Source organism: Narcine bancroftii, chromosome 5 (assembly GCF_036971445.1).
Source record: "Narcine bancroftii isolate sNarBan1 chromosome 5, sNarBan1.hap1, whole genome shotgun sequence".
Classification (NCBI taxonomy): domain Eukaryota; kingdom Metazoa; phylum Chordata; class Chondrichthyes; order Torpediniformes; family Narcinidae; genus Narcine; species Narcine bancroftii.
This window is the reverse complement of record NC_091473.1, coordinates 193,469,593-193,497,424: the sequence shown is the minus strand read 5'-3', so window position 1 is coordinate 193,497,424 and position 27,832 is coordinate 193,469,593. Positions and strand designations below refer to the sequence as shown.

The following is a 27,832-nucleotide window of genomic DNA, read 5'->3' as shown; positions in this document are numbered from 1 at the left end:
ATAGTTTAAGAAATAATATTGAAATATTCGAACAAGTATGGGAGCCTTACATTAAATACAATAGCGAAAACCTACCGGGAACAAACATTACCTAAGTTGATGGAAGGAGAAGAAAAGAAAAGAATGGACTCAGTAGAATTTCTGGTGTATTTTTGTTGAATGACAACATTGTCTGACTGGCTTAATGCAACCTAGATTGTATACCTAAAATGGATGAGAGGGGGGGGTGGGGGGGTGGCTTGGGAGGAGGGAGGTGGGGGGAGAAAAAGTCACTGTAAATGTGTGAAAAAGAAAAAGTGTATATCATGGCTATTGTGATTTATGGTGTGAAAAATAAAAAATTTTTAAAAAAAAGAAAGAAATAGGGGCAGGAGTCGGCGTTCCGGCCCATTGGGTCAGCTCCGCCATTGCTGATCTGATGATGGGCTCATCTCCATCGACCTGCCTTTTCCCCATATCCCTTAATTCCCCGACTATATAAAAATCTATCCAACCTTGTCTTAAATATATTTACTGAGGTCACCTCCACTGCTTCAATGGGCAGTGAATTCCACAGATTCCCCACCCTCTGGAAAAAGCAGTTCCTCCTCATCTCCGTCCTAAATCTACTCCCTGAATCCTGAGGCTACGTCCCCTCGTTCTGGTCTCCCTCACCAATGGGAACAACTTACCTACCTCTATCTTACCTATTACCTTTCATAATTTTATATGTTTTTATAAGATACCCTCTCAGTTTTATAAATTTTAATGAATGCAGTCCCAGACGACTCAATCTTTCTTCACAGGCCAACTCCTTCATCCCTGGAATCAACCTGGTGAATCTTCTCTGCACCACCTCCAAAGCTAGTCCATCTTTCCTCAAGTACGGAGACCAGAACTGCCTCAGTTCTCCAGATGGGGCCTCACCAGGACCTTGTATAGTTGCAGCATGACCTCCCTGCTCCTAAATTCAATCCCTCCAGTGATGAAGGCCAACATTCCAGTTGCCTTTCTAACAGCCTGCAGCACCTGCAAATAACCTTTTGCATGCCCAAGCCCTCTCGTGTCCTCCTGCACGGCAGCACGCTGCAGTCACCTGCCATTTAAATAATAATCTGATCTTCCTTTTTTCCTTCCGAGCTGGATCACCTCACATTGACCAACATTGTTCTCCATCCGCCGGTCCCTTGCCCTCTCACTTAACCTATCGATATCCCTCTGCAGCTTCTCCATATTTGCTTTTCTGCTCCATTTAGTGTCATCAGCAAACTGAGATACACTGCACTCCGTCCCCTCTTCCAGATTGTTTACGTGTATTGTGAACAGTTGCGGGCCCAGCACTGACCCCTGATCAAACCGTGGTCTCAATCGTTGCTTTTGTAATGGTGTTACACTCACCACTGCACCAACCGAGCCAGCCCCTTATTTAATGAGCGCTTCAAGCATTTTCCCAGCTACAGATGTTAAACTAACTGGCCTATAGTTCCCTGCCGTTAAACTGTGAGAACTTGCAGCACACTGTGGTGGCAGGACAGGGTGAGCGGGCCAGATGACCAACACCCGCTCCTACTTGTGCTGACAAAGTCTCCTTTTTGATATGAGCTGTGATTCAGTGCCCTCAACCTGACCTTTGGTCAACATCGTTCTCTGTTCTCTCTCAGGTGAAGTCCTGGCCGCTTTACGTTGAGGAGCGTCTCCGGCAGTTTGAGAAACTGAAAGAGGCCCACGACGACATCCTACGAGGTAGAGCTCAGAAGGAGAGTTGTCCGATCAAAATCAGCCTCCCAGACGGCAAATGTGTGCAGGGCGAGTCGTGGAAAACCAGTCCTTATCAGATTTCCAATGCAATAAGGTCAGATTACTCATAACCAATGTAGGGAATTAAAAGGGCCGAGAGATCAGAGGGCAGGGAAGAGGACTGGAGGGAGCTTCACTCTGTGTCTGACCCTGAGAGTGTGTGATGGGATGGTGCGGAGGGAGCTTCACCCTGTGTCTGACCCTGGGAGTGTGTGATGGGATGGTGTGGAGGGAGCTTCACCCCGTGTCTGACCCTGGGAGTGTGTGATGGGATGGTGCGGAGGGAGCTTCATCCTGTGTCTGACCCTGGGAGTGTGTGATGGGATGGTGCGGAGGGAGCTTCACCCTGTGTCTGACCCTGGGAGTGTGTGATGGGATGGTGCGGAGGGAGCTTCACCCTGTGTCTGACCCTGGGAGTGTGTGATGGGATGGTGCGGAGGGAGCTTCACCCTGTGTCTGACCCTGGGAGTGTGTGATGGGATGGTGCGGAGGGAGCTTCACCCTGTCTCTGACCCCAGGAGTGTGTGATGGGGTGGTGTGGAGTGAGCTTCACTCTGAGAGTGATGGGTGATTGGAATGTACTGCCAGCAACAGATCTAAAGACATTATTAGATCGGTTACATGAAACTAGAATAATGGAGGAGGATGCATTAAGGAAATACTCGGCAGTTGTTCGAGTAGGTTATTGGGTCAGCACAATGCTGAGGGCCGAAGGCCTGTTTTGTGCTGTAGGTTGCTATGTTCTAAAATCTAAATGGTTATTAGAAAGAGGTGATTCAGATTTGTCAGGTGCGTGTACCTTCACTGATCCAGGTTCAGGACAGACTGGGAGATTGCTTTGCTGAGCACCTCGGCTCTGTCAACCGACACTGACACACCCGTCCCCACACACACACACACCTGCCCGTGCGCACATGCGTATCCCCACTTTTCGAAAGTTCGCTTTACGCCACTTTGCTTTTATGAAAGACCCACATCAATAACTGTTTTGCCAAAAGAAATGCGAGGCTGATTTTTGCTTTTACAGCAAAATAGTGCTGAGTGTTGGTTTTGCAGCAAGCCGTTATGGAGGCAGCGCGGACCCCGATTCTGGCAAGCGAAACTATACTGGGAAGACACGATTTCCACTTTATATGGGCTGTGTATTTATCTCTTCATTCCTGCTTTTTCTATACGTTAGTGTTACTTTCAATTTGATGTGTGATTTGGTTGGTTATTTTTTGGGAATATTTTTGAGCGTCTTCACTTTTTTTTAAAATTTTTTATTTTTCACACTATAAACCACATTGATCAAGATACATATACAGTGTCGTTTTCTCCCCCCCTCCCTCCCTCCCTACCTCCCCTCCCATTCATTTAAAGTTCAGAAAATAGGATACATTAAACCCGTCAAACAATGTTGTCACTCAATAAAATCAAACAAGAAATTCCACTGAGTCAGTTCTTTTCATTCTCTTCTCCTTCTGTCATTTTAGGTGGTAGATGTCCACGGTAGGTTTTCTCTATTATGTTTCATGTATGGCTCCCATATTTGTTCAAATATTGTAATATTATTTCTTAAATTATATGTTATTTTTTCTAATGGAATACATTTATTCATTTCTATATACCATTGTTGTATTCTCAAGTTATCTTCCAATTTCTAGGCTGACATAATACATTTTTTTGCTACAGCTAGGGCTATCCTAACAAATCTTTTTTGTGCACCATCCAAATCAAGTCAAAATTCTTTGTTTTTTATGTTACTTAGGAGGAAGATCTCTGGGTTTTTTGGTATATTGCTTTTTGTGATTTTATTTAATATCTGGTTTAGATCTTCCCAAAATTTTTTCACTTTCTCACATGTCCAAATTGCATGAATTGTTGTTTCCATTTCCTTTTTACAGCGAAAACATCTGTCAGATACTGTTGGGTCCCATTTATTTAACTTTTGAGGTATAATGTATAGCCTGTGTATCCAGTTATATTGTATCATACGTAACCTCGTATTTATTGTATTTCTCATAGTTCCTGAGCATAACTTCTCCCATGTTTCCTTCTTTATCTTTATGTTTAGATCTTGTTTCCATTTTTGTTTAGTTTTACCATTTGTTTCCTCATTCTCTTTTTCTTGCAGTTTAATAGACATGTTTGTTACAAATGTTTTGATTATCATTGTGTCTGTAATCACATATTCAAAATTACTTCCCTCTGGTAACCTCAGACTGCTTCCCAATTTGTCCTTCAAGTAGGATTTCAGTTGGTAGTATGCAAACATTGTATCATGAGTTATATTATATTTATCCTTCATTTGTTCAAAGGATAATAATTTATTTCCTGAAAAGCAATTTTCTATTCTTTTGATCCCTTTTTTCTCCCATTCTCTAAAGGAAAGGTTATCTATTGTAAAAGGGATTAGCTGATTTTGCGTCAGTATTAGTTTTGGTAGTTGGTAATTTGTTTTATTCCTTTCTACATGAATCTTCTTCCAAATAATGAGCAGATGATGTAATACTGGAGAATTCCTACGTTGTACCAATTTTTCATCCCATTTATATAATATATGATCAGGTATCTTCTCCCCTATTTTATCTAGTACTAATCTAGTCCAATCTGGCTTCTCCCTTGTTTGATAAAAATCTGATAGGTATCTTAATTGTGTGGTTCTATAATAATTTTTAAAGTTTGGCAGTTGTAAGCCTCCTTGTTTATACCATTCTGTTAATTTATCTAGTGCTATCCTTGGTTTCCCCCCTTTCCATAAAAATTTCCTTATTATCTTCTTTAACTCCTTGAAGAATTTCTCCATCAAGTGTATTGGCAATGCCTGAAATAGGTATTGTATCCTTGGGAAAATGTTCATTTTAATACAGTTTATCCTTCCTATTAGTGTTAGTGGTAAGTCTTTCCAATGCTCTAAGTTGTCCTGTAATTTTTTCATTAGTGGATAATAATTGAGTTTATATAGATGGCCGAGGTTTTTATTTATTTGTATACCTAGGTATCGTATTGCTTGCATTTGCCATCTGAATGGTGATTCTTTCTTAAATTTTGAGAAATCCGCATTATTCATTGGCATTGCTTCACTTTTATTTGCGTTAATCTTGTATCCCGACACTTCTCCATATTCCTTCAATTTCTTATGTAATTCTTTTATTGATATTTCTGGTTCTGTTAAGTATGCTATAACGTCATCTGCAAATGAACTGATTTTATATTGCTTGTCTTTTATTTTTATCCCTTTTATTTTATTTTCTGTTCTATGGCTAACGCGAACAATAAGGGCGATAGTGGGCATCCCTGCCTTGTTGATCTGCTTAAGTTAAATTGTTTTGATATATATCCATTTATTGTCACTTTCGCCAATGGCCCCTTATATAATGTTTTAATCCAATTAATATATTTCTCTGTTAAGCTGAATTTTTGTAGTACTTTGAATAAATAATTCCATTCTACTCTGTCAAAGGCCTTCTCTGCATCTAAAACATCCGCTACTGTTGGAGCTTTATTTCCTTCTACTGCATGAATTAAGTTAATAAATTTACAAATATTGTCTGTTGTTTGTCTTTTTTTAATAAATTCAGTTTGGACTAGATTTGCTATTTTTGGCACATAGTCGGCTAATCTGTTTGCTAAGAGGTTAGCTATTATCTTATAATCTGTGTTATGTAAAGATATTGGTCTATATGACGCTGGTGCGAGTGGATCTTTCCCTGTCTTTGGTATTACTGTAATTATTGCTGTTTTGTATGAATCTGGTAAGCTTTGTGTTTTATCAATCTGGTTGATTACTTCCAGGAGGGGAGGAATTAATAAATCTTTAAATGTTTTATAGAATTCTATTGGGAATCCATCCTCTCCTGGTGTTTTATTATTCGCTAGTTTTTTTATTATCTCCTGTATTTCTTCTATTTCAAATGGTTCTTTTAATTTATTTTGTTCCTCTGTTTGTAATTTCGGTAGTTCAATTTTAGTTAAAAATTCATCTATTTTGTCTTCTTTCCCTTTGTTTTCAGTTTGATATAATTGTTCGTAGAATTCTCTGAAGTTTTCATTAATCTCCGTTGGATTATATGTGATTTGCTTGTCTTTTTTCCTTGATGGCAATACCATTCTCTTAGTTTTTTCTGTCTTAAGCTGCCACGCTAGAATTTTATGCGTTTTTTCTCCTAGTTCATAATATTTCTGTTTTGTCTTCATTATGTTCTTCTCCACCTTATATGTTTGTAGTGTTTCATATTTTATTTTTTTATCTGCCAATTCTCTTCTTTTAGTTGTGTCTTCCTTCATTGCTAATTCTTTTTCTATATTTACTATTTCCCTTTCCAACTGCTCTGTTTCCTGATTGTAGTCCTTCTTCATCTTGGTTACATAACTTATTATTTGCCCTCTGATGAACGCTTTCATTGCGTCCCATAGTATAAACTTATCTTTCACTGATTCCGTATTTATTTCAAAGTACATTTTAATTTGTCTTTCAATTAATTCTCTAAAATCTTGCCTTTAAAGTAGAATGGAGTTTAATCTCCATCTATACATTCTTGGAGGGATGTCCTCTAACTCTATTGTCAATATCAGGGGTGAGTGGTCCAATAATATTCTAGCTTTATGTTCTGTTTTCCTAACTCTGTCTTGCATGGGGGCTGATAACAGGAATAGGTCTATTCTTGAGTATGTTTTATGTCTACCCGAATAATATGTATATTCCTTTTCCTTTGGGTGTGGTTTCCTCCATATATCCAAAAGTTGCATTTCTTGCATCGATTTAATTATAAATTTGGTTACTTTGTTCTTTCTGTTAATTTTTTTCCCAGTTTTATCCATGTTTGAATCCAAATTAAGGTTGAAATCTCCTCCTATTAGTATGTTCCCTTGTGTGTCTGCTATCTTCAAAAAAATATCTTGCATAAATTTTTGATCTTCTTCGTTAGGTGAATATACATTGAGTAAATTCCAAAACTCCGAATATATCTGACATTTTATCATTACATATCTCCCTGCTGGATCTATTATTTCCTCTTCTATTTTAATTGGTACATTTTTACTGATTAATATAGCTACTCCTCTAGCTTTTGAATTATATGACGCTGCTGTTACATGTCCTATCCAATCTCTCTTTAATTTCTTGTGCTCCACTTCAGTTATGTGTGTTTCTTGCACGAATGCTATATCAATTTTTTCTTTTTTTCAGTAAATTTAGCAGTTTCTTACTTTTGATTTGGTTATGTATTCCATTAATATTTAAAGTCATATGGTTCAACATAGCCATTTCATACTTTGTTTTTCTTTCCTTTCCTTTTCCTCATCATCACCTTTCCTTCTTATCCATTTCTGCTTTCTTTTTTTGAACACTTTATAAGACAACATTTCTAAAACATAAAACATTTCCCTTATTCTCCTATCTAAAATTTATTTAACCTCACTATCCCCTCCCCTTCCTGAGTTGCCCTTTATCCCTTGTCGGGCAACCACATCTCCCCTCTCCATTTGGATTTGCGAATTCACTCGCAAGTGTCAACTGATTTTGCAGTGACCGTAACTCTTCCCCACCCAGCTCCCCCCAGAAAAGATTTTAATTTTCATATACAACAAAGGTCACTCTCTTAATTCCCCCCATACTTCCTTTCTTCCCTTTCTTTCCCTTTTAGTTCTTACCTATATTCTATTTTTTTTTAAATATATACATACACACATACATATAGTTTATGGTCATTTTTGTTCTCGTTACATATCTTCCTCTCTCTGTCTGTTTTGTAGTTGTTCTGCAAATTTTCTTGCTTCCTCCGGATCCGAGAATAGTCTGTTTTGCTGCCCTGGAATAACTATTTTAAGTACCGCTGGATACTTTAGCATAAATTTATATCCTTTTTTCCATAGGATCGTTTTTGCTGCATTAAACTCCTTCCTCTTCTTCAGGAGTTCAAAACTTATATCTGGATAGAAAAAAAATTTTTGACCTTTCTATTCCAGTGGTTTTTTTGTCTTCTCTTATTTTCCTCATTGCTTTCTCCAATATATTTTCTCTTGTTGTATATCTTAAGAATTTTACTAGAATGGATCTTGGTTTTTGTTGTGGTTGTGGTTTAGGGGCTAATGTTCTGTGTGCCCTTTCTATTTCCATTTCTTCCTGTAGTTCTGGTCTTCCTAGGACCCTGGGGATCCATTCTTTTATAAATTCTCTCATATTCTTGCCTTCTTCATCTTCCTTAAGGCCCACTATCTTTATATTGTTTCTTCTATTATAATTTTCCATTATATCTATCTTCTGAGCTAACAGCTCCTGTGTCTCTTTAACTTTTTTATCAGATTCTTCTAATTTCTTTTTTAAGTCATCTACTTCCATTTCTATGGCTGTTTCTCGTTCTTCCACCTTGTCCACTCTTTTTCCTATATCTGACATGATCATCTCTAATCTATTCATTTTTTCTTCTGTACTTTTTACTCTTCTTTTTATTTCACTGAATTCTTGTGATTGCTATTCTTTTACTGATTCCATATATTCTTTAAAAAAAAATATCCATGTACTTGCCCTTCCCTTCATCTTCCATTTCTCTGTGTTCTTCCTCTTCTTCTGAGTCCTTTCCAGGATCTGTGTCCTTTACCTCTGTCTCTTCTGGTTTTCGTGTTGGTTTGTTTGTTTTATTTTGTGGGTATTTTTGGTCTTCTTATTTTTATTTGAAGTGTCTTGCTGCTGGTCTTCTTCCTCTGGGTTGGTCATCTGTTGCTTCTTTGATTTCTTTTTACTCTCTTCTTTCTGGCTCTCATTATTTTCTGTGTTGTCCTCTTGCTGCTTTGTTGTGGCTGTTAATTTCAGCTGTGGAGATCGACTCCTCAGCTGGTCCCCCCTCCCGTCAGTGTTATTTTTGTCTTGCGCATCCGCGCATGCGCGACTCCTCGCGCATGCGCGGTTGCGCACTTTTGCTTGGCTCCGCGAGCCATTTTTGTAGTCCCAAGTTCGGGACTTCAACTGACCTTAGGGAGTGGGCTTCTCTCTCCGCAGCGGGCCTCCTCGGACAGGTAAGGCCTTCACCTTCTTCTTCCGACGTCATTTCTTCTTCTCTTCTTCCCGTTGCCTTTGACTTTTCTTTTTTCGCTGCCATTTTCTCCACACCTTTATTTTCACTTTATTTTGGTTTTTGTGTTTGTGCCTTCGTTTTTTCACTGTCTTTATTTTACTTTTCTGGAGAGGGCTGGAGTTCTCCGACCGGCCACTACTCCATCACGTGACTCCCAGCGTCTTCACTTTACGCCATTTTGGGTTATGAAAGGGTTCATATCAACACTCTACTTTCGGATAGTGGGGGAAACATCAATAAAACATTGACATCACTTTCTGCTCACCCACCCCACTCGCCCCTTCTTCTTCCCCCAGTTCTGTCCTCTCTCTCTCAATCTTTGTGTTTCCCCCATCTCCTTTCACAGAGCCAAAATCAATTCTCACCTCTCCTCACATCCAATGAACATCTTTTGTTGGTCTGAATCCCTCCCCCTGTCACCCTTGTCTTTCTTATGACCCCTTCCTGTTCTTTGTTCATATCTTGGAGAAGGACTCGGAAACATCGGTGATAAATCCTTTACCAGCGGAGTTCTATTTCTGTGTCTGGACTACTGGCAGACTTGTGTGTTTTCCCCCCCTGACCCACTGTCCCCTGTTTGTTCTTGGGTTGTCAGCCGGACGATGGCAGACGGCATGGTGGTGGCCCGGGTGAATGGAGTGCTGTGGGATCTCCACCGCCCACTGGAGACGGACTCACATGTGGAGCTGCTGCCGTTCAGGAGTGAGGCGGGAAAGGCGGTGAGTGAGAGATGGGGCCTGACTCTGGGCAAGGGTCTGGAAGCTCTGTGGCCCATCACTTCTGTGCTAGCTCAATAAGATTCAGATTTATTGTCAGAGAACATACATGACATCACATACAACCCTGAGATTCTTTTTCCTGTGGGCCAGGCACAATTACCACTTATTGGTAGTGGGAAAAAAACTGTAAATGTGCACAAGTAAACAGGTAAACAAACTGTACAGTACTAATGGGCAGTGCATAAAAACTATTCAATGTACACGTGTAAACAAATAAGTTGTGTGTGCATGTGTGTATACATACACACCATGAATATACCTGTAGACACACACACGCACACCCATATATATATCCCTATAACCCTGCAAATTCTTTTCCTGTCTGACGCTTTCCCATATTTTTGAACATAACCACTGAATCTGTCTTCACATTATTGTTGTCCTAGTGTACAAGTACAACCCAATGAAACAGCGTTCTTCGGTCCTTGGTGCAAAACATGCAGACGCACACCCAGACACAACACATGTACAGACAAACACTACCCGTGCAGGACAAGTATGGATAGATATAAATAAATATTGTTTTGTGAATATGAGAGTCGCGGAGGGTGAGTACGAGCCGTTCCTCTGGCCGTTCAACGTTCTCACTGCCCATGGGAAGAAGCTGTTCCTCAGCCTGGTGGTGCTGGCTCTGATCCTCCTGTATATCTTCCCCAACGGGAGTGGCTGAAAGATGCTGTGTGCTGGTGGGGGAGGAGAAGGGGAAGGGTTCCTCAATGGTTTTTCACATCCCCCTTCAGACAGCGATCTTGGTCGATCACGTTGATTAGGGAGGGGGGAGACTCCAGCGATCCTCTTCGCCGCTCTTATGGTCCTGTGGACTGACCCCTCCAATCCATTTCTCTGCAGCAACCATCCTGCGCTGTGAGGCAGCCGGCCAGGACGCTCTGGATAGAGCTCCTGTAGAAGGTTGACATGACGGCAGCCGGTAGCCTTGCCCGCTTCAGTCTTCCCAGGGAGTGCATTCGCTGTTGCGCCTTCCTGACAAGTGAGGAGATGTTGTGTTGAGGAGAGCTGTTCAGTCCAGATCCCAGCCAGTCCCCCATTGCTTGAGTTACCTTTCTTGGGAATGTTCTCATGATCGAAAAAATCAATTTATTGTCATTGTAATAAAACTGGGTCATATTACTTGAAATGGCCTTTTGCCTGTTGCAAGATTCGCCTCCGGGAGAAATTGCCTGATGTGCCTCTGACAGTCTGAGAAAGAGAAGCAAAAGAGAGTCTCGCCCACCCCCACCCCAGAGTCACCGAGTGTACGTAGATTTGCCTCCAGAGCTTCTGCAACCCCCACAGCCACACAGAGTCCAGTCTGAACCATTGGCTGCCCGAGCTCCAGATCCGAACCTCGGACACGGTCAGGAACCCTACAGCGCCTTCGGCACCCCCTCGCATCCCGGTTCCGAGACCCGGTGCCCCCTCAGCCAATTTCGAGCCGGCACCCAGCAGCCCGCTGCCCGGTATGAGTCTCCCGACAGTGGCCTCGAGCCGCCAGCTGCCCCGCCGCGTGCACCGGTCTTTCAGCTGCAGTGCCCCCTCGCTGGTCCGGCTGTGGTCACTGTCCTGAGGGTCATCTTCTCTGCTACCCTGGAGGCAGCAACCGATGAAAGGCGCTGCCATCTTGGGCGCAGACCCTGCGCGGTTGGACCCAACGGGAACGATGTATCCCTGCTCCTCGTCCCCGTGGGTCCACACCAGTTGCAGCGCTGCCGTTAACAGCGCCTCTGGCCACACCGCCATTGTTCTCCCAGTGACCTGACCTTCACGTTGCTGACGCCTCGCCCTTTTGCCTCTGTTGTTCGACACAGGTGTATTGGCACTCCAGTGCCCACGTGCTGGGAGCTGCCATGGAGCTACTTTATGGGGGCTTGTTGTGCTGTGGCCCAAACACCGAGCACGGCTTCTTCTACGACATGTTCCTGGAAGGCAGGTGAGCACCACTCCCTTCTCGCTCACCGTCCCACTGCTTCCCTCCCCCTACATCTGACATCCACTCATCCATCACCTCGCCGTTCCACACCGGCCTTCTTCCCAATACACTGGCGATCGAGGATGTCATTTCCTCCCCCCCCCCCCCCCCCCGCCGTCTCTGTCACCCCTTCCGGTCCCCTACACCCCTCCCTGTCACTGTCACCTCCTCCAGTCCCCTATACCCCTCCCTGTTTCTGTAACCCCCCCCACAACTCTTTCCATCTGTCTAACCCTCTCTGGTCCCCTGCACCCTCCCTGTCTCTGTAACCCCCTCCTGTCCCCCGCACCCCTCCCTGTCTCTAACCCCCTCCAGTCCCCTACACCCCTCCCTGTCTCGGTAACATCCTCCGGTCCCCTACACCCCTCCCTGTCTCTGTACCCCCCTCTGGTCCCCAACACCCCTCCTTGTAACCCCCTCTGGTCCCCTATACCCCTCCCTATCTCTGTAACACCCTCCGGTCCTCTACACCCGTCCCTGTCTCTGTAACCCTCTCCATCCCCAAAATCTCTCTATGGTCTCAATCTTTCACTCTCTCTGTTTTGATGTTGCATCCAAGCATTTACTCTCCTCGTTCTGGAATTCCCTCTCAAACCCTCTTCCCTTTAAGATGCCCCTTTCGGTTCCCACCTTGACAAAGGATTCCCTCAGCAGCGGTTGTGTGGTCCTCGTGGGGCCTTTCCATTAGTGTGGTTTTCCTTGGCTGTTGCTCAATAGCTGGATATAAACTGGAGGTTGTGGGTTAAATGTGAAAGGGGATTATGTTCAGAATCAGAACTTGCGTAACGTAACTACAGGAACATTTTTTAAAATTTAAATTTAGACACACAGCACGGTAAAAGGTTCTTTCGGCTCATGCCGCCCAATTGACCTTTAACTCCTGGTACGTTTTAAATGGTGGGAGGGAACCAGGGCCCCCGGAGGTAACCCACGCCGACACGGGGAGGACGTACAAATTCTTTACAGTCAGCGCAAGGCTCGCACCCCAATCACTGGCGACGCAACTGTGTTGTGGCAACTGCGCCACTCTCAATAAATATTAATAAAATTGAAAGAGGGCAGAGACGATTTACTAGCACATCGCCCGGATTCAGGAACTGAGTTGCAGGTTAGGACTTTATTCCCTGGAGCGTGAAAGAATGAGGGGAGATTTGATAGAGGTATTTAAAATTTCGAGGGGGAGAAACAGTAAATGTAGGTCGGCTTTTTCCACTGAGGGTAGGTGAGATACAAACCAGAGAACATGGGTTAAGGGTGAAAGATGGAAGGGGTGGCCAACCTTTTAATTCAGGCCTGCAGCACGGTAACAGGCACTTTGGCCCACGGGGTGTAGGTTAATTGCGTGGCATGGACTTGTGGGCCGAAATGGCCTGTTATCGTGCTGTGGTCTAATTAAAAATTAAAAGGTTGGCCTCCCTGGTTTAGGGGGAACACCCTCACACCAAGAGCAGTGGGAATGTGGGAATACGGGCTCAATTTTAGCATTTAAGAAAAATTTGGAAGGGGTATGGACTGGGTACAGGTCAGTGGGACTTGGTGGAATAATAGTTTGTACGATTACTGAAATGGAGGAGGAACTCAGCAGGTCTCGCGGCATCCGTCGGGTAAAGATAGATTACTGACAAATGGGATAAGGGCCCAGGCCCCGAATTGCTGGTTATAAACCTCTTACCTCCGATGGATGCTGCGAGTCCTGCTGAGTTCCTCCTCCTGTGTATCGGTGGTTTTTTTAACGACGATCACAGCGTCTGCAGACTTCTGTGTTTCACTCCAGAATAGGACTCGAAGGGCCGAAGGGCCTGTTTCTCTGCTATAACACTCTGTGGAACTTGTCTGCAGCCTTTATCCTAATCCAAGCTGCCGAAATGTTGTGAACGATTGATTTATTTTTTTGCGGGGGTGTGCTGTGCCTTGAGTTTGCCTGCCCCCCCACCCCCACCCAGCAGTGCAGCCAGACGCCACGACATCTGCCGGGTAACCGCGGCATCACCACCTTTCACAAGGCACTGAGCTCCACCTTGCCCTTGCTCCGTCCCTCACACACAGGCCGATCTCCAGGAGTGACTTCCCGCAGCTGGAAAGCATCTGCCAATCGATGGCGAAGGAGAGGCTCCCTTTCGAGAGGGTGGAGGTGCGGAGGGAAGACCTGCTCGAACTGTTCAAGGTAGCAGCCCGGGGATTGGGAGGGGTAAAGTGGAGAATTTGTCAGGCAGATCCGTGGATTCCGTTGACCAATCCTTTCCCTCCCCAGTACAACAAGTTCAAGTTGAGATTTATTGAAGACAAAGTGATGTCCCCCACGGCTACAGTTTACAGGTAACCCAAAGTTTGCTAACACTGGACAACGATGAGTTTGCTTCCTGGATACTTGTGGGTGTACTTTATGGATTTAGGGGTGGTGTTCACGTGATTCATGGTCCGTTCAGGAATCTGATGGCGGAGGGGAAGAAGCTGTCCTTGTGTCGCTGGACGCTCGTCTTCAGGCTCCTGTACCCCCTTCCTGATGGTAGCAGTGAGAAGAGGGCATCAGCCTGGGTGGCGAGGGTCCCGTTCGTGAGACACCGCCTCTTGTAGACGTCCTCAATGGGGTGAAGTCTGGTGCCCGTGATGGCGCCGGCTGAGTTCACAACTCGTTGCAGCCTTTCTCCTGCCCTGTGCGTTGGCACCTCTGTACCAGGCAGTGACGCGACTAGTCAGAAAGCTCCCCACCTGTAAAACTTCGCAAGGGTCTTCGGTGACAGACTGAATCTCCTCATGAAGTGAAGCTGCTGGCGAGCCTTCCTCCTGATTGCATTGACGTAGAGGCCCCAGGGCAAGTCTTCAGGGATGTTGAAACCCAGGAATTTGACCCTTTTCACCACTGACCCCTCAGTGACCTTCATCATCGCCTTGATGAAGGGCTAAAGCCCAAAACGTTGGTTATGCATCTTTATCTTTGCTCTATAAATTACGCAGCAGTGAGAACCGAGCGTGTGCTGGGTGGAGCGGATCCTTGATGATCGCTGCTGCTTTCCAACGCCTGCATTCCCCGTAGTGGGGAGGGTTTTGCCTGTGACGCCCTGGGCTGCATCCACTACCTTTTGCAGGGCTTTACACTCAGGGGTATTGGTGTCCCCATCCCAAACCGGGTAGCAGACTTTTCACCTCTGTAGAAATTTGCCGGGGTTTCCGATGTTGTACCAAACCTCTGCAAACTCCTGAAGAAGTAGAGGTGCTGACGTGCTTTCTTCATGATGCCATTGGTGTGTTGGGTCCAGGAAAGATCCTCCAAGATAGTGACTCCTAAGAAGTTAAATTTGCTCCCTCTCTCCACCTCTGATCCCCCCAATGATCACTGGATCGGCCACCTCTGGCTTTCCCTTCATCAAATCAATAATCAGTTCCTTAGTTTTGATGACACTGAGTGCGAGGTTGTCGTTGATGCACCGTACAGCCAAGTTTTCAATCTCCCTCCTGTAGGCTGACTCATCCCCTTTACAGTCCACTACTGTGGGATTGTCGGGGAATTTGTAGATGGTGTTTTTGTTGTATTGAGCCTCACAGTCGTAGGTGTACAGTGAGTAGACCGAGGAGCTAAGAACGCAGCTCTGTGGTGCTCCGGTCCTGATGGAGATTGTGGAGGTGATGTTCTTTCCAATCCTCACCGACTGCTGACCGGCTGCATCACAATCTGGTGGAGGGGGGGGGATCACCAATACCCCCTGAGTATAAAGCCCTGCAAAAGGTAGCGGACTCAGCCCAGAACGTTATGGGCAAAACCCTCCCCGTTCTGTTCTCGGTGCTGCCATTAGAAAAGAAGTGTTGGTGCCACATGAGTCGCACCCACCAGGTTCAGGAACAGCAGGCCACCCCTCCACTGTCGGACTCCTCAGCGACAAACTCAATCAGGGACTCATTTAAGGACTTTACTGATTTTCTTTCCCTCTGTATCGTTTACATTTCTTTCAAGTCAAATTTATCATTTGATTGTAAAAGTACAAACCGATGAAATGGCACTCTCCGGTCCTCGATGCAAAACACACAGACACACAACCAGACACAACACACATACAGGAAAACAATCTACATGCAGGGTAAGTATTCATCTCCACAAATAAATAAACATTGTTTTGTACATATGAGAGTCTTGGACGGTTAGTGAGAGCAATTCTACATTTGTTTATGTGTGTACGTTGAGTCACTTTTGTTTTGCACTGCCAATTAGTGATAATTCTGCCTCGTCCGCAGGAAAAAGAATCTCAGGGTTGTATGCACCCTGACAATAAATCTGAATCTGATATCACAAAGAGGCTCCGTCAATGTCTGTTGGGGCATTGGGATGCCTGCCGTGGGCAATCCAGGCCTCAAAGTGTAGAGGAGGGCAAGCACTTTGTCGCTCTGGTTGAGGGCTGGGTTCCGGGCGGTGAAGGGTATGTTGCAGTTTTGGGTTGCTGCCACCAGAGGTCGCCCTGGAGCCACATGGTGAGAGTGTGGAAACGATACAACTCAACTTTACACACACACACTGCAGAGAGTTGGAAGTTTTCTCCAGTCCCCCCCCCCCCCGAACAGAAGTAGAAGTCATCTTCTTCGATGAGCTCATGGCTGGATTATTCCTGGGATGATAGGATTGTCCTCCGAGGAGTAGGAATTGAACTGAACCCAGCAAAGTGACTTCATTGAAATGCGTGAAATTCTTTGAGGGATGAATTGGGAGAGGATATTTCCCTTGGCAGCAGAGTCGAGGGCAAGGGGCCAGAGTCTCTGGGTGGGAGGTCAGCCAGCGGGGGCTGAGGCAAGGAGACGTTCCTCAAGGCAAAGTCGAAGTGGACCCGAGGTGGAAATTTAGACGAGATTCTGTTGGGTGGGGAATGAGCGCCTACACAGACCTCTGGAATATGATTCCTTGGCTGCTGGCAAGCCTGATGATTATAATACAATTGGACAATTCAGCATTCAAATTTATTGTCAGAGTCATCACATCTAACCCTGAGATTCTTTTTCCTGCGGGCGAGTCAGAATCACCACGAATTAATTACCGCTTCACACCTCTAACTGTGTGGCTTCAGCGCGACAACTCCACCAGCCACAAATTCCCCGACGATCCTGCGGTGGTGGGCTGTCTAAAAAGGGGCGAGGAGTCAGCGCCCAGGAGGGAGGTTGAAAACCTGGCCGAACGGTGGATCAACAACAACCTTGCACTCAGGGTCACCAAAACCAAGGAGCCGATTGTCGACTTCAGGAAGGGAAAGGCAGAGTGGACACAGCCCGGGTCGGTGCAGGCAGAACCCTCCCCACTATTCGGAACATCTACCGGGGACCGCTGCCGTTAGAGAGCGGCAGTGATCATCAATGATCCAGACTACCCGGCACATACTCTGTTCTCGGTGCTGCCGTCGGTGCCACAAGACTCTCACCATCAGGTTCAGGAATAGCTCCTCCCCCTCCACCGTCAGACTCCTCGACAACAAACTCAATCAGGGATTCATTTAAGGACTCTTGTGCACTTTATTGATTTTTTTCTCTCTGTATTGCACAGTTTGTTGACATTTATTTTTTGACATGTTTGCTTTATGAACAGATTTTTTTTTGCATTACCAATTAGTGGTAATTCTACCTCACCTGCAGGAAAAGGAATCTCAGGGTTGTATGTGATGTCATGGGATGTCTTCCGACAATAAATCTGAAAAAAACTGCAATACAGAGGGTGAAAAATCAATGAAGTGCACATCAGCGTCCTTAAACGAGTCCCTGGTTGAGTTTGTCGTTGAGGAGTCTGATGGTGGAGGGGGAGCAGCTGTTCTTGAACCTTGTGACAGCTATACCTCTTTCCTGACGGCAGCAGCGAGAACAGAGCGTGTGCTGGGTGGGGTGGATCCTTGACGATTGCTGCTGCCCCCCCCCCGCGTAGATGTTTTTGACGGTGGGGAGGGTTTTCCCCGTGACGACCTGGGTTGTGTCCACTACCTGTGGCAAGGCTTTACGCTTAGGGGGTGTTGGTGTCCCCGTACCAGACCACGATGCAGCTGGTCAGTGCGTTTTCCCCCACACCGCCGTAGAAATTTGCCAGGGTTTCTGATGTCGTATCAAACTTCCGCAAACTTCCATGGAAGCAGAGGGGCTAACGGGCTTTCTTCACGATGCCTTTACTGTGTTGGGACCAGGAAAGATCCTTGCTCCCCCTGTCCTGGACGAACACACAGATCGCTCAGTTGTGATAGCCTGACCATATTTGAGGCTCAGGAGTGAAATACAGGCCAGTCTGGCTAAGCCTTCCGCCCCCCCCCCCACCCCCACCCCTGAGGGACAACAAGGTTTTGCAATAACTGAGCTCTTTGACAATCACCATTACTGAATAGCGTCTTTGCAAAACCTGCATGTTTATTTAATCAACTAAATTTAAATTCCTCAGCTGCTGCGCCTGTACCTCCCTGTCTTCAGATCAGTGGAACGTACATCTGGTTAACAGGCTCGCCACATAACCACGACGCCTGTGATCAGTGTTGCTCAACATGCACCGCTATCAAGCAGATCTTGTCGAGTTGGCACTGGATTGAATTAGCCTACTTTAGCGGCCCGATCTGTCTGTCCTTCTCCCCCCCGACCCCCATTTCTAGTCCCACAGATGAGACACCTCTGGGATTCCACTTTTGATTTACACGTATATGACATCCCATATAACCCTGAGATTCTTTTTCCTGCGGGCCAGGCAGAATGACCACTTATTGGAAGCGCAAAAAAAAAACTGACGCAACGTGCACATATAAACAAATGAAATGTCAACAAACTGTGCAATACAGAGAGAGGAAAATCCATAAAATATACAAGTAAGTGTCCTTACTGAGTTTGTTGTTGAGGAGTCTGATGGCGGAGGGGCAGCAGGTGTTCCTGTCCCTGGTGGGTGCGAGTCTTGTAGCACCAAGACCTCTTTCCTGATGGCAGCAGCGAGAACAGAGCGTGTGCTGGGCAGGGTGGATCTTCGACAGTCACTACTCCTCTCCGATGGCCACGTTCCCTGTAGATGTTCTCGATGGAGGGGAAGATTTTGCCTGTGATGTCCTGGGCTGTGTCCGCTACCTTTTGCAGGGCTTTCTGTTTGGGGTTATTGGCGCCCCCAAGCCTGTAGAAATTTACCAGGGTTGACTCGGGTTTCGGGAGGGGGGGGCGGGGAACTGCGACATCAGCCTGCCTGAGGGGTGGGTGAAGCTGCAGCTAGTATGTCCTCTTGGATGGAATGCACAGGATGGGAGGATGGTGTCAGACGTGGTGGTGAGTATTTCACCCACTGAGGCAGCGGTGGAGGGTGCAGTTAGCCTGAGGGCCCTCCGTTTACAGGTCACTGTGACCACATAGGTCAGAGGCAGGCTTCTCTGAGTTGGGAGGGAACATTGATCGGAGTGATTTGTCTTCCCCCAGGTGTGGCTCGCTGGTGGATTTGTGCCGAGGACCTCACATTAGGCACACCGGCCAGATCCGGGCTCTCCGCATTGAGAAGGTGGGTCCAATGGTGATCTCTGCACGGAGGGTCCACACAACCCGCTCCATGGGGGGGGGGGGGGGCGGGGGGGCGTGTCACACAACCCACTCCAATAAGTGGGGGGGGGGTCCACTCAACGCTGTGACTGGTGGTGTCCCTCAGGGATCGGTGCTGGAGCCATTGCTGTTTGTCATCTGTATCAGTGATCTGGATGATAATATGGTGAATTGGATCAGCAAGTTTGCAGAGGACACTAAGATTGGAGGAGTTGTTGGCCGCGAGGAAGGTTTTCAAAGCTTGCAGAGGAATCTGGACCAGCTGGAAAAATGGGCTGTGAAATAGAAGATGGAATTTAATGCAGACATGTGTGAGATGCTGCATTTTGGAAGGACAAACCAAGAAAGGACGTACACAAATGGACGGGTACTGAGGAGTGTGGTAGAACAGAGGGGCCTGGGAATACAGGTACATCATTCCCTGAAAGTGGCATCACAGGAGGAGGATAGGAGCATAAAGAGAGCTTTTGGCATCTTGGCCTTCATAAATCAAAGTATTGAGTACAGGAGTTGGGATATTATGGTAAAGTTGTACAAGACATTGGTGAGGTCAAATTTGTAGCATTGCGTGCAGTTCTGGTCACTGAAATACAGGATTGAAAGAGTGCAGAGAATGTTGCCCAGACATCAGGAACTGAGTTACAGGGAAAGGTTAAACAAGTTAGGACTTTATTCCCTGGAGCGTAGAAGAATGAGGGGAGATTTGATAGAGGTATTTAAAATTATGAGGGGGAGAGACAGAGTCAATGTAGGTGGGCTTTTTCCACTGAGGGGAGGTGAGATTCAGACCAAAGGACATGGGTTAAAGGTGAAAAGGGAAAAGTTTAGGGGGAACATGAGGGGGTGCTCTTCATACAGAGAGCAGAGGGAGTGTGGAACAAACTAAAGTGGTGAATGTGGGCTCAATATTCACATTTAAGAAATGTTTGAACAGGTACATGGATGGGAGGGGTATGGAGGGCTCTGGACCGGGTGCAGGTCAGTGGGACTAGACAGATAATAGTTCAGCAGAGATTAGAAGGGCTGAAGGGCCTGTTTCTGTGCTGTAATGTTCTATGGTTCCACAGCGCCAGAACCCGAGGTTTGACTCCGGTGCTGTCTGGAAGGAGTTTGTACCCCCTGTCTGTGGGGGTTCCCTCCGGACGCTCTGGTTTCCTCGCACCTTTCAAATCGTGCGGGGATTGTAGCTAATTGGGATATTTGGTTGGCATGGGGTTGTGGGCTGGAAGGGCTCCATTGGGTAGAAGGGGGGGGGGGGAGGGGGGGAGGGCTGCTGGCCCAGAGCAAGCTTCGCTGGTTATTAACTCCATTCCTGTAACAATACTGGTGAGTTCACTGATTACAAGAAATCACATTTACGTCATTTTTCTGTACTCCCAGATACATACAATCAACAGGTTCAAAATATAACACTGTCCAGGAAATCCTCCATTTTAGCAGTCTACTGCAAACTTCCTTGGGAGTGTGTGATGGGATGGTGCGGACGGAGCTTCACTCTGTGTCTGACCCCGGGAGTGTGTGATGGGACGGTGTGGAGGGAGCCTCACTCTGTGTCTGACCCCAGGAGTTAGTGATGGGTCGGTGAGGAGGGAGCTTCGCTCTGTGTCTGATCCCGGGAGTGTTTGATGGGACGGTGCAGAGGGAGCTTCACTCTGTGTCTGACCCCGGGAGTATGTGATCGGATGGTGTGGAGGGAGCCTCACTCTATGTCTGACCCTGGGAGTTAGTGATCGGACGGTGTGGAGGGAGCCTCACTCTATGTCTGACCCCAGGAGTTAGTGATGAGTCGGTGAGGAGGGAGCTTCACTCTGTGTCTGACCCCGGGAGTGTGCGACAGGACGGTACAGGGGAGCTTCACTCTGTGTCTACCCCGGGAGTGTGCGTTAGGACGGTGTGGAGGGAGCCTCACTCTGTGTCTAACCCCAGGAGTTAGTGATGAGTCGGTGAGGAGGGAGCTTCACTCTGTGTCTGACCCCAGGAGTGTGCGACAGGACGGTATGGGGGAGCTTCACTCTGTGTCTGACCCCGAGAGTGTGCGATAGGACGGTGTGGAGGGAGCCTCACTCTGTGTCTGACCCCGAGTGTGTGTGATGGGACGATGTGGAGGGAGCTTCAAATCTTACCTGTTCTCTGTTCTGCTGAAGCTGAGTTTGGCAAGACTAATTTCTTCTGCCTATCCACCCAATTTGTGGACTGTTTCCTCGGGAATGATGAGGTTAGTTTACTTCCTGGTAACAGGATTGACTCTTTCTTCCATGAGGTTGGAATCTATTTTCGCTGGTTGGGGAGTTCAGAGCAAGTGGGAGAAGCTGAATGTCATAGCTGGGTTAACGTCAGGGGGCATTCTTCCACACAGAGGTTGGGTGGGAAATCTGGAGTCCTCCCCCCTCCCCCCAATTGAGTGTCAGTTGAGGGTCTGTGGAACAGAACCATATTTCCATAGGGACATGCAAAGCCAGAACTTGTATCGATGAATCAGAATTTATTGTCATGGACAAGACATGAAATTCAATGTTTCTCAGAACATAACGGTGCAAACATTCATACTGAACCACTTCTCCAAAATGGTCGGGACTGGGCCTATTGTCAGATAAATGTTTTTTTCAGAGAACTGCTCATTTTTAAAAAACCGCCCAGTGTTTAAACAACAACAAACCACAAGGGAAGGGTTTTTAAGCATGAAATAATGTTTAATTCTTTCCACAAAAAAAATGCTGGCCGCCACCGATCCCCGAGAACTTCCATCCGTAGCCCATCCCTGAAACGTCCCCACCGCTGTTGCTGATCCCCGGGAAGCGAAACACTCCTCTCCCTGGTCACCCAAGCTCCCGACCCTGAATCCCGACTCCGAATCGTCCACTGCTAGGCCTACCGCGCACATGCCCACACCAGGGAGTCTGGCGTGGGTTGGTAGGCCCAGTAGAGGGTTCAGCATCAGCACTGGGGAGCTCCGCTGGACCCAGGGGAGGGGAGAGAGTGCCGCTGAGCCCGATGCCCCTGCCTTGGAGGTCGCTCTTCTTGGCGAAGCTGCGGCTGGGAGAGAGGCGTGCGGTTTGAGAGGGAAAGTTGGAGAGAAATGTCAATAGGGAATGGTTAAGAAGAAATGGAAAGAGAGAAGTGAGGGATTTACCTGAAACGAGGACATTCGCCGTTATATTTCAAATTGGGTGAAATATTTTTCTACCTCTGAGTTCAGTTTGGCTCCACTCCAGTTGATTGAGGATTTCTGATTTGTTTTGGATTCCGCATTTATCCAAAAATTTTTTTAAATTGGATAAATGAGGATTTTGGAGAATTCATTTTGGATAATCGGAGTTGTACTGTATTATAACCATCTTACAACGACACTATTAAGAAAAAAGCAGAAATGTAAGGCGGTGTCTTTGGTTCATTGATCATTCAGGAATCTGATGGCGGAGGGGAAGAAGCCGTCCTCGTGCTCGTCTTCAGGCTCCTGTACCATTTCCCCGAAGGTAGCAGAGTGAAGTGGGCCTGACCTGGGAGGTGGTGGGGGTGTTTGAGGATAGAGACTGATTTTTTTAAGACACCGCCTCGTGTCGATGTCCTCGATGGAGTGAGGTCCGGTGCCTGTGAGTTCACAACCCTCTTGGCCTTATTCTTGTCCTGAGAGTTGGCGCCTCCATATCAGACAATGATGCAACCGGCCAGAATGCTCTCCACAGTCCACCTGTAGAAGTTTACGTGAGTCTTCAGTGACGAACCGAATCTCCACAAACTCCTCACAAAGAATAGACACTGGCGAGCCTTCTTTGTGATTGGATCAACATCAAGGTACCAGCACAGATCGTCGGAGATGTTGGTACCCAGGAATTTGAAATTCTTGACCCTCTCCGTTACTGGGCTCTTGATGATGGATGGGCCGTGTTCCCCTGACTTCCTCCTGAAGTCCACAGTCATCTCCTTGGTTTTGCTGACGCTGAGCACATGGTTGTAATGGTTACGAGCTGATCTATCTCCCTCCTGTTCACTTCCTCGTTGCCGTTTGCGATTCTGCCGACACCTCTGCAAATCAGCATTGGAATTGTGCTGGCCACACAGTCACGGGTGTATAACGAGTAGAGCTGGTCAGATGGGGTAACATAGAGAAGTATTGGGGAATGATCCATGGGGCTGTCGATGCAAAGTGGTCCCTGATAAGTCGACCTTTCCCCAGAGAAGTGGGTGGGCAGGGGAGCGCGGAACCCATTCACCAGGAGGTGTGAAGGCCAACAGTGGATTTGCATTCAAGGATTTGTTGGAAATACAAGCAAGGGGGAAAGGAGCAGGGTGGGGGAGGGTAGTGAGGGGGCAGGGAGTGAGCGGGGTGTGAGCAGAGTGGGGTGGGGTGAGGAATGGAGAAAAGGTGGCAGCTTTGGAGACTTGCCTGGAGTCGAGGCAAGTGTGCAGGTTCCCGTCAACAAAGCACTCACCTGTTTTCTGGCTGCCTCTTGTTTCTCCTCTACCCATCTTAGAGCGTCGCTGCACACAGAGCTGAGAATTCTGGCATGGAGCCCTTGCACAGGATTCACGCAATATCCTTTCCAGACGACAAGTCTCTGATCGAATGGGATCGGTTGCAGGAAGAGGCGAAGAATCAAGATCATCGGAAAATTGGAAAGGTAGGAAGCCCTGTGGTGCAAGAGGCCCCTTGGCCTGTCTTCTCTATGCTGACCGAGCTGGTCCCATTTGTCTACGTTTGGTTCACTTGCCTTCTGAGCCGTTCCCGTCTCACGTTACAGTTGTCACTTTTTCCCCCATGGTGTCTGGCAGCTTGTTCCACAGAGACTCTCCGAAGGTGCCCCTTTGAAAATGTTCCCCACTCACCTTAAGTGTCCAGGGTGAAAATTCCCAGCATCCTCTCTGGAGTAGAGGCAGAAACAGTTGGATCTTTTCAGAGACTATTAGATTTGCGCCTGGAACTGCGGAGGGCGGTGCCGTAGGGAAATTCTCGGCTGTCGTTTGGCCCTTCCTCAAGTTATGAGTGGGAAAAGGCAGGTGTCTGAATAGACTGGGAGAGAGAGGGTGGGTGGGAGGGGAAAATTGGAAAGGGGGAGGAGTCCAGACCAGCTTTAATACAACGAGAGGAAAGGTGAACATTGATTTTGGCTCCATGAAAGGAGACAGAGGATAAAGAGAGAGACCCCTGTAATGGCAGGAGATGCTCCACTTGGGCCCACACCTCCCCTGTCACCGCCAATTGGGGGCCCCGATCAGTCCTTCCAAACGCTCCGCTTGTATCCCCGCAGGAGTCCACCCCCTGCGTCCAGTGTCCCCCCACCCCCACCCACCTTTGGGGGCTCCTCTACGTCGCCGAGACTAGGAGGTGGCTTTGCTGAGCACTTTCACTCTGTCTGCACCTGGTGCTGGGGATGTCCTAGCAGCCAGCCATTTCAATTCTGCCCCCCCCCCCACCCATGCACGCACGCACGTTTGCCCACGGCCTCGCAAAACAAGGCCACCTGGAAACTGGAGGAGCAGTGCCTGGGGACTCTCCAGCTCTCCACTGGCTCCCGTTCCCCACCCTTCCCCATCCCTCTGTCCACCAGCTCCCCACCTCCGTCCCTCCCCGTTCACAGAGTCACCCCCCTCCCCCTATTTGCTGCCTCCCTTATCCACCTTGTTACCTCCTGCCTGTGGCCCCTCCCCCACCATTTTGATTGGGCTCCTGCCGACATTTTATTCCTGCCTCGATGAAGGGCTCAAGCCCGAAACGTTGGTTCTGTATCTTTATCTTTGCTACATAAAGTTCACTGTCTGACCTGTCAAGTTGTGTTTTCAGTTGTTCCAGTCAATTAGGTTTGCACAAAGCTGTGGGCTAAATGGCCTTCACTGTGCTGTATATAACCAGTCCCTTGTTAGAATTCAAACCTGCTCATCTCAGTAACGCTGTTGTGAATCTTTTCTGCACCTTTCAAGCTGAATAATATGATTCCTCTCGCAGGATGAGCAAAATTGCATGATTTATTGTCAGAGTACGTACACAACATCACATACCACCCTGAGATTCATTGTCCTGGGGGCCAGGCAGAAGGACCACTTATTGGCAGTGCAAAAACAAACGTACACACGGAAACAAATAATGAAATGTAAACAAACTGACTGTGCAATACAGAGAGTGAAAAAATCTATGAAGTGCAAAAATAAGAGTCCTTAAACGAGTCCTTGATTGAGTTTGTCATGGAGGAGTCTGATGGAGGAGGGGGAGCAGCTGTTCCTGAACCTGGTGGGGGCGGGTCTTGTGGCATCGACACCTCTTTCCTGATGGCAGCCAGTGAGAACCGAGAGCGGGCGGTGGGTGGGGCAGATCCTTGACAATCGGTGCTGCCCTCCGACGGCCGCGTTCCCCGTAGATGTCCTCGATGGTGGGGCAGGGTTTTGCCTGTGAGGTCCTGGGCTGCATCCGCTACCTTTTGCAAGGTTTTACACTCAGGTGTCCCCTGTACCAGACCATGATGCAGCTGTTCAGCACGCTTTCCGCCACACCTCCGCAGAAATTTGCCAGGGTTTCCGATGTCGAACCAGACCTCTGCAAACTCCTAAGGACATCGAGGTGCTGACGTGCTTTCTTTGCGATACCATTGGTGTGTTGGGTCCAGGAAAGATCCTCAGAGATTGTGACTCCCAAGAACCGACATTTTGGTCACCGTCTCCACCTCTGATCCCCCAATGATCACTGGTTCGTACACTTCTGATTTCGATATTCCTGTACAACCTCCTTGATGATAGTGGGTAAGGGATCCTGTGCGCTGGATGGAAAGGGTCCTTAGTAATTCTTTGAACCCTATTTAAGCAATGATCCCAGCAAATGTCAAGAGAGGAAAGGGAGACCCCAGTGGGGATCTCAGCCATGTTTGTTTTTTTTTTAAATTTGAAAAAAAAATCAGTATTTAGTCCTTAATTATGTAAAGTTCACTTTAAGCAGGTAATTCCGGTAACTTACAAAATTTAAATTTAAATTCGAACCCTGGTCGCTGGCGCTGTAACAGCATTGCGTTAACTACTACACCAACTGTCATAATGAATCCCCCCTCCCCCAAATTTAGAGATAAAGACTTACTAAATATACCTAATACTAATAAAGATAAAGACTGTTATTAGGCAGCGATAGGGAGACTCTTTGGGAGAGTTGCCCCAGTGGCGAGCTCTTCACCATTTTATTCAAACACAACTTTATTCAAACAGCTGCTGTGGGCAGGACATGGCCAGGACTCTCATCTTCACCAAGGGGCTGCGTTACTTCGGAGAACATTTACTTTTACAATTCTACATTTTTTTTTATTTATTTTAATTGTTTTATTTATTCCTCGATTTTTAAAAAATTTCTTTTTGCTTGAATTCCAGATGCTGGGAATTTTAATTTTACTGTACAAAGCAGTTAGTTATGGCCACAGGAACTCCCTGAAGAGCAATTCACTAATGACTGCATATTTTGTCATGGTCATAAAGTCATCGAGCTCTTCAGCCCATCAAATTCACCATTGGGGACCTATCACTTCCAATCCCTTTGACCAGCACGTAGGATGCTAGAGACAGGGAAGTGGCAGTCAGGACCGCAGGAAAATCTCTCCTCACTCAGTCAAGGGCCGTGGAACCCTTGCGTCCAATAGAGAGAGGCAGGGATTATTTGACAGGGGAGGCAGGGATTATTTTTCTGGGCAGTATTTTTGCTCACGCTTGAATTTTTTTTTTTTTAAATTTGGTAGTTTCTTCCTTTTAATTTGGTTATGTATTCCATTAATATTTAAAGACATATAGTTCAGCGTAGCCATTTTATATTTTGTTTATCTTCTCTTTCCGTTTTTCCATCATTACCTTTCCTCCTTTTGGGATCTCAGCCATGTTGATGATCCTCTGTGTTAAAGCCCCAGTTACTGATGCTATGAGCTGTCTATTCTCTCTCTCCCTCTCTTTAAACAGTGTAGTCACACTCACTACCAAACTTTGGGAGATAGACTTTAAGACAAAGAAGCAGAAATAGGCTATTCAGCCCATCAAGTCTGCCCCATTTAATTTAATCACGAGTTGATCCATTTTCCCGCTCATCCCCTCTGCCCGGCCTTCTCCCCATAATCTTTGATGCTCTGGCTAATCAAGAATCTGCCTTAGATACACCCAATGACCCGGCCTCCACACCCGCCTGTGGCAATGAATTCCACAGATTCACTGCCCCCCGGCTGAAGAATTTCCTCTGCGCCTCTGCTCCAAGCTGACACCCTTCAACCCTGAAACTTCGTCCTAGACTCTCCTTCCATGGGAAGCGACCTTTCCGCGTCTACTCTGTCCATGCCTTTCAATGAGATTTAAACTTAGACACAGCGTGGTAGCAGGGCCTTTCTGCCCATGAGATCGTGCTGCCCAATTCACCTACAAGGCCCCGTACGCTTTGAAGTGTGGGAGGAAGCCTGCGCAGGCACAGGGAGAACATACAAACAGTGCCAGATTTGAACCCGGGGCGCTGGCGCCATAACAGCGTTATACTAACCTCGCCGCCCCCCAAAATCCCGGTCTCCTAAATCCCATCAAGTACAGGCCAAGAACTGGAAAACGCTCCTCGTTCAATCCACGCGGCTGCTATGTCCAGTGCCCTGAGATGCAGGTCCCTCAGATTCGTTGCTCCTGTGACTTGCTCGACAAAGTGAGTTTTATCTCAAACCAGAACGAATCTCCTGCAGTTGCTTGTTGCAGCGGGACCTCCGGGTGGCATCTTGTTCAGCAGCGAACGTGACGTAGCTGCTTTGTTCCTC

General features: G+C 46.8%; 1 protein-coding gene across 8 annotated transcripts in view; it reads left to right on the top strand.

The window, feature by feature from the left end:
- The window catches only part of LOC138764489 (threonine--tRNA ligase 1, cytoplasmic-like), a 179,605-nt gene that overhangs the window by 44,762 nt on the left and 107,011 nt on the right, over positions 1–27,832 (top strand). For 7 of the 8 annotated variants that reach the window (XM_069940478.1, XM_069940482.1, XM_069940483.1 and 4 more), the window contains 7 exons: positions 1,641–1,831; positions 9,427–9,550; positions 11,416–11,537; positions 13,623–13,740; positions 13,828–13,892; positions 18,972–19,050; positions 23,561–23,707. In XM_069940478.1, the coding sequence (XP_069796579.1) occupies positions 1,641–1,831; positions 9,427–9,550; positions 11,416–11,537; positions 13,623–13,740; positions 13,828–13,892; positions 18,972–19,050; positions 23,561–23,707 (846 nt within the window). Of the gene's footprint in view, positions 1–1,637; positions 1,832–9,426; positions 9,551–11,415; positions 11,538–13,622; positions 13,741–13,827; positions 13,893–18,971; positions 19,051–23,560; positions 23,708–27,832 lie in introns of those variants that run through there. The other variant, XM_069940485.1, reaches the window with a different exon arrangement.